Genomic DNA, 7326 nt, shown 5'->3' with positions numbered 1-7326 from the left:
AGTGACCATCGGTGCTGATTCCCAGCAGCCCGGGCCCTTCCTGACACGACACAGCCCTCCAGGAACATGACCTGCTGAAGGGAAGACAGGTGGGACTACACCCCCAAAGGGAGAGAGGTGTGCCAGGTTCAGGGCTAATAGAGGCCAGGGGGAAGGCAAGGGTGCCCCATTGGGTTCCGCTGCAGGGCTGGGAAGCTCCTGAGAGCCGATCCCGCAGGTCAAAATATTTAATAGCTCTTGTGCCTTGTGGTATATAGCAGAGGAGGGACAATTTATCACATCCTTGGGCATCCAGTGTCCAAATACCCTGCCTGTCACCCTGAAGAGACCCATGTTTGCCAGGAGGGTCACATATCACTCAATCTATATTTTTTACATTTATGTAAATTTAACTAACATATACAATATATACAAGCATTCCAACTTATTCACAACTGAATATGAAACAAACGTGGCAATCAAATCCATGCTTTTGCAGTTGGCCACTCTTCAGAGCTGAGATTTAAATTTACCTTCTTCCATTGCCCATTTCATATTCCCTTCATTCTCAGTGAGCACCTCAGCCATTCGAGGCTCTTGCCTGGTGGATGACCCTAAGCTTCATTCTTGAAGGGTCAGGGCCATCACTAGTCATGCCTGGATTGGTTTCTTATCATTTTCAATTGACTTTGACCCCAGGGCCTGGTAACACCAAGAAAGCCCTCAGGAACCTCCTGTACTTTTACCCTCACTATAGAGCAGCCCTCCAGTTTGCCCTGGTCGTGAGGATCGCTCACCCAGCCCACAGCCTCTCCCTTCTTTGCTAGTTGGTGCAGAAATATGAGGAGCCTTCGGCAGCTAGGCAACTGTCTTGGTTTTCAGCCCAGTGAAATCAGTGTGTTTCCTGGAATGAAGTTCTCCCCTTGGAATGAAGACCCCCTGCCCATGAGGTCACATGGACACAAAGTATAAATTATGCTAGTAAATCCCTAGGAGTAACACTGATGGTAGTGGGTGGGGCCACAACCATGTCCAATCTTGACTCGTGGACTTGTGAATCCAGGCCATGGGGAGATCAGTGTGATGTAATGGACCCTGCCTGACTGAGAGTCTCAGCAGCCTCCTGGGAACAGGGCCCCGACGCTGCACTATCGCCACCAAGTGGTGCTTTATCTCAGAGTCGAAGCCCAGTCTTCCATTCTATCAAGTCAGCTGCTTCAGGATGATGGGGAACTGGGAAAGACCTGAAAATCTGTGAGCCTGGGCTGATTGTCACCCTGGGTTCCTCAGCAGGGAGTCCCTTGATTAGAAGCCACTCGGAGTGGAATACCACGCTGGCGGGTAAGGGATTGTGGAGTCTGCAGACGGTAGTTGGCAGAAACACTGTGTGAGGGGAAGGCGACTCTGTTTCCAGAGTAGGGGTCTCACCAAATGAGAACGAAACTAGTTCCTGTAAGGTAACAAGGCATACAGGAAGGCAAAAATTGATGAAAGACCTACGTCAGTACCTGTCTTCACTAACTGAAAGAAATCTGAGGAGGATTTTCACTTTTACCAAAAAGGGGAAGAGCAAAAACAGCATTGAGCATGTCTGGGTAGGGGCAGCGGCCTCCAAGCAGCAAAAGTGGCCCCACTGAGCTCCTTCCCCAGAACCACCCTCAGCACCTCAGCATCCAGCTCTGAGCCCTGTCTGGGAGCGTCTGGGCTTTATGTGCACTGATTCTGTGCGTCCCTTAGCAAGCTGTGTCCTTAGGGTATTGGAAGAGCCTCAGAGATCTCATAACAGTGTTACACTTCAATGCAAAACTGGACAAAAGCAAGCATTTTGATCATAATGAACAAAGCAAAGCCACTGTGCCTGCTTTGAATTTCGGGTCTGGGACCGCTCAAAGGTTTTTCCGTAGAAATGAATAGTAATCACTTCTTCACTTAACACCATGCTGGCTTACAAAAGATTTCATAGGAACCTCTACTTTTGGATAGAGGGGAAACCTGTACTTATTGAAATCATGAATGAATTATAGATGGCCACGTACTTCAGAATTAGGAGGAGGCTGGCTGGTGTCTTACCTGAAGGATTTTCCTGTTTCTCCTGAGAAGTTTACAGGGGGCCATTCTACCGCGCACGTCCCCGAATGATAGATTGGAGAGGCCGAGGGAGAAGTGTTTTTTGGATCCTGCCAAAGGGAAGGATCCAGGCTCAGCTCTCCCCACAGCGTCCCCTGCATTCTTGCCCACACCCTGGGAGGAAACAATTCACATGTGGATCACATAACCAGACACATTTGCTTCTCACTGCTTGCCCACCTCCCCTAGTCCCAGCCTCTCACAGTGTGCCCTGAGCAGCAGGCGAGCGAGCTCAGCCCAGCACTCGATCCCATGGGGCTTCTCACCTCCCACAGTTCAGGGGAAGAGGCTGCAAAGCAAGGGCTGTGGCGATTAGACTCCCAGACATGGGGTGGGCACAGGCCCCGCGAGAGTTCTTCCCAGCCAAAATTCAAGGCCCGCTGTGTTGAGTGCTCCCTTTTAATCATGGCGAAGCTATACCTGTTGAATGTAAAACGGCTGCTCTGTTGCTTCAGGTCCTGAAGTTGCAGAGGAAACCAATTCCATTACACGCCTTAATTAAACTTACAACCAATAAAAATCTAGAACTGTGCATGGTAACATCTTTTCCCTCGGCAAGCACTTCAAACAGCAAACTCAACAGTGGCAGTTAATGAGTCATTCAAAAGACTCTGTTGTATCCATTCAATTATTATACTTGACTATTCAACTTGTTAATCCCAATTTAAACATCATCTCAAAGCTGGCTGACCATTATCAATTCTATTGAAATGTTCCATTGAAACAATACAAAGTCTAGGGAAAAAATCCAAAGTGTCAAGCCAGGGACACATTGGCTCTCTAAGAGGGATTTGAAATCTTACACACCTGCCTCCTCCCCAGCAGCTCTATTCTCCCTTCTGGCCAGAGTTTCCTCCAGCTAAAATAAGGTCTCTGCCAGCTGAATGGGTCCTTGGTGTTCCCATGTCCAAGGCTCCAGTGTATATGATCTGTTTTATTTTTAGCCCAAAGGCCACTTAGGGATAAGACAAGAATTTCAAGCAAAGTTCAGATTTGCAGTGATACCTGTGGCCCAAGTACAGCAGGTCCTCAAATAGCATCGTTTCATTCAGTCATTTTGTTATAACATTGAGGAGATGCCATAGAAACTTAACTCTTGTTTACATCAGTTAACATGAGATAAAACTGGTTTCATTGCATGTTGTTTTGCTTAAAGTCACAGAACCTATTGACCATACTGAGGCTGTCAACACTGGCTTTTAAACATGTCTTAGAAAAAAATATGTCTTAGAGCTATAGGATCATACCAAACTCACAAATGAGAAAACTGAAATCAAGGGATATTTAGTGTCTTCTTCTGATTATCCTAGTTATCTTCCAAGAGTCCATTCGGCCACCCACCCAGAAGCCATCGCTGCCTGTGCTGCGCTGTCACCAGCACCGAAGAGTTGCCGAGCGTCTGTTGAGTGCCAGCCTCTGCTGCAGGCACTTGGGACACACCAGTATTCAACTGAGACAAAAAATTCCTGCCTCCAGGAGCTTATGTGACAGTGGAGGGCGGGCAGCACACAGTAAATGTGATGAGTAAGAAAATTTCACAGCACGTGGGAGGCAGTAAGTGCTATGGAAAAGGTTAATAGAGCAGGAAAACAGAGCTAAAGAGCGCCAGAGAGCAGGGTTGGCTGGCTTTGTGATGTTGAAATAGTCAGGTAGGCCTCCTGGAGAAGGTGACAACTGATAAAAACTAAGGGAGGTGAGGAAGTTAGTCATGCAGGTACATGAGAGAGCAGTATGCCAGGCAGTAGGACTACACATGCAAATGTTCTCAGTCAAGTTCTTAGCCATGCCTGGTGAGCTCAACAAACAGTGAAGAGAAAAGCAAATGATGAGCAGAACAGCCAGCAGTAAGGTGAGCAGCAGTGAGGCCCCAGCCTCAGAGTTCAGACTCTACATGTGGTCTCCCTTTCATGGATGAATTCGTTTTCTTTCTTTTGTTTATTTAAATTTATTGTGGTAACATTGCTTAATACTGTTGACATAATAAACATCAAAAAAGAAAGAAAGAAAGAAAGAAATTTCGTAATCTGTAGAGAATTTTCACAAGTTTATTTGAGCCAAACTAATGACAATTACCAGGGAGCAAAATCTCAAAAGATTGCGAAAATGCTCTGGAGAAGCTTATTTTATACATTAGACTCAAAGAAGCAGATGTGAGTGTGTGTGGTGTTGGGGTATTACATGAAATTCACTGGTGGTAGATTAGGGAAGCCAGAGAAAGCAAAGTGGGGGGAAGTCTCTGAGACTGGATAGAGAGTAAAATGGAAAGCCCTGGCTGGGTGGCTCAGTTGGTGGAGCACTGTCCTGTACACCAAAAGGTTGTGGGTTTGATCCCAGTAGGGTGTGTATGACAGGCGACTGATGGACTCTTCTCCTTCACATCAATGTTCCTCTCTCTTCCTCCTTCTGCTTCTAAAATCAATGAAGATATCCTCTGGTGAGGATTAAAATAAAAGAGTAAAATGGAGAAATATATACATCTTTTATATTGGTGGGTACAGTATAGTTAACCTTTGCAGCAGGTAGAGGTGGTATGTGAGAACGAGATAACAACTAAGGATTCTGTGGTCTTGTGTTCTGGTGAGAGGCTGTGCCCTGAAGGTTCTGGAAAAGGAGGATTACTCTGACATTCCAAAGGTAATGTGAAAGAAAATAGTCTCACAGAGTGTAAAGCTGGACTTTTGTTAAGGAAGCTACAGGCCTAGGACATGTGTACCCACCATGACTTGCTTTAGTTAGGGATTTTTATGTTCAGACCACCCTATATGGTTACTTCGGTGGCTGAATCTGTGAGACCAACCATGCAGCACCCCCCACCCCCCACCCCTGGGCTTGTCAGGTTTAGTGTGTGGCCCTTTTTCCACAAAGGAAATTTGTAATTCCACACTAACATTACACAAACTTCAAGTATACAATTCTATAATACAGCATCTATTTATTGCATGATATGCTGATCTCCCTTAGTCTAGTCTGTCCCTGTCACCATATATTTGACTCCCTTTACCGTCTTCATCCTCTCCCCTCCCCCACGGTGGATTAATTTTCTCTTGCTGTGTAATAGATTGCTACAACTCCCATGGGTCAGGAGTCCAGGCACCCTGGTCCTCTACTAGGGTCTCATAAGGCCAGTAGATCTAGCCAGGCTAGATCTTCAGTTTGAGAATGGGCTGGGAAGAATCTGCTTCCCATCTTACTTAATCGCAGGCAGCTAATTTCTTGTCATCGCTGGGCGAAGGGCTACAACTTCAGTTGGCTGTTGGCTGAGGGTACCGCTATTCCTAGATGTCACATCAGTGCTTTGCTATTGAGCTTCCCCAACATGGGAAGTGCTTGCTCACGTCATCAAACCCACAGGAGAGTCTGCAGTCTGTTAGAAGTTTTGTGTAATATAAAGTGATCGCAGGAGTGACACCCCAGCAAACCACAGACCCGGCCGCTCGCGGAGGGCCTTCCCCGCCTCCCTCTCCCCCTCCCCTCCCTCCCCTCTCCCTCCTCCCCCGCCCCCCCGCGGAAGGCGGTGCCGGGCGCTGGACACGCCTCCTCTCCGCCCCCGGAGCGCGCGGCTGCACGGGACTTGTAGGCCCTGCGGGCGGAGAGCAGTGATGGCAGACGTGTCCGAGAGGAAGGTGCAACTGTTCGTGCTGTTGGCCTTCGCCTCCGGAGTGCTTGTGGGCTGGCAGGCGAACCGGCTGCGGAGGCGCTACCTGGACTGGAGGAAGCGGAGACTGCAGGACAAGCTGGCGGTGACGCAGAAGAAGCTGGATCTGGCCTGACCCGGACGTCTGCTCCGCCGGCGCACGCGGTCTCTCCCGGCGGGGTCCGGCCGCCGAAGGCAGGCGGCCGCGCACGCGCTCCTCGCCTGCGGAGCCAGGCTCCTGCCAGAGTGTCGGTGAGCAGCACGTAGAGCTGCCGTCCGGGGAGGCTCTGGCGTGGGGCGGGTTTCAGGCGACAGCTCACAGCAGCCGGCTGCTTCCCACAGACGCCAGGAAAACGAGGAATTTCTGTGTCTCCGGTAGCTTGCGGTGGTGTCCTAGTTCAGTTAAATCCGTATATTTACTGGGAATTACCACGTGCAATGTCACCGCATTCATCTTAAAATACCATTACTGGAAAGAAGGAAAGGAGAAGGGAGGTCTGACCTAGGTGTCCCTGCCACCTTTTATCCCCTTCTCATTCTTGCCAATAATTTCCTTGGTAGCACCGTAGTCTTTGCATTGGTGTTTTGTAAACTCCAGTCTGAACCCCTGGGTTATTGGCAGCCTGGCAAAGTGGAAAGGGCGGTGGCCTGGAAGTCCAGTCTTGCATCTAGTTCTGGCTTTTTTCATGGGAGCTGTACAGATGTTCAGGGTCTCAGTAACTCTACAAGATGATAATTTCAAGTTAATGATTATGTATTTTTCATTTTTTCTCTTTTCTGTTTTCAATAGCTTGTGGAAGATGGATATTGAGCACTGGACAGACATTACTTCTTGCATTTATGAATCAATTTTATTTAAAAAAATAAAAATTTAAACATCTTTGAACTTTTTATTAAAAGGAAAAGGAATATGCTGGCCATGCAGTTCCCTGCATCAGGAGAGCTGGATTTTCAAAAATCTGTTAGTGTCGAGCAGATACCTTGTTTCTTAAGGAATCTATGCGAATTCCTTGGTACAACTGTGAAACAGAGTTGTCTAGGGCACTATTAGGAATCCTTTTGGTCAGTTGTTTTACTGGACCTGATGAGGAATGTAATAGGCTGTGTAAAAATAACTGTGTAATGGCGATGTATTTAAGGCATTTGCGCTTCCAGGAGTGACAACTTAATCTAAATACAAAGTATACGTTTTTATCAGCAAAAAGTTTCATTTGTGTCATTATGGAATAGGCATGTGAAGGAGAAACCCTCCCGGATAGAGCTTGGTGATAAGTCCCAACTGTATCTAAAAATCAAGAGCAAGTGACCAAGTCCTTGGTTATTTTTGGATCTGCAAGACATGTTTTCTAGAACACCACCCTTGTTCTTTCCTGTAAAGATTAATTTTGTCTTAGCCAGTGTAATGGCAGCTCCATGGTAACAAGAAAATTTAGAGAAGTGGTTTCCACAGAAAGCTTTATTTTTTTCCATTTTACTGGGGCCACTATGCTTTGTTACTTCCAACCTTAAGTTCATTCTATGAACGCAGTACTGAAGGACTGAAATGCTGGTTCTGCAGCTCTGTTCCATCTGGGCTACAGTTTGCT

General features: G+C 47.2%; 1 protein-coding gene across 1 annotated transcript; it reads left to right on the top strand.

Annotated features, from left to right (window-relative positions):
* The first annotated feature begins 5684 nt into the window (after positions 1-5684).
* On the top strand, positions 5685-6620 carry MTLN (mitoregulin). Its single transcript, XM_037055003.1, has 2 exons — positions 5685-5992; positions 6531-6620. Exon 1 carries the CDS (start codon positions 5706-5708, stop codon positions 5874-5876), a length of 171 nt encoding a protein of 56 aa, XP_036910898.1. The 5' UTR covers positions 5685-5705; the 3' UTR covers positions 5877-5992; positions 6531-6620.
* Positions 6621-7326: the final 706 nt, after the last annotated feature.

This window comes from Sturnira hondurensis, unplaced genomic scaffold (assembly GCF_014824575.4).
Source record: "Sturnira hondurensis isolate 20B ecotype Veracruz unplaced genomic scaffold, ASM1482457v3 Scaffold0008480, whole genome shotgun sequence".
Lineage (NCBI taxonomy): Eukaryota > Metazoa > Chordata > Mammalia > Chiroptera > Phyllostomidae > Sturnira > Sturnira hondurensis.
Note: the sequence above shows the minus strand (reverse complement) of the source record. Positions and strands in the feature narration are given on the sequence as shown.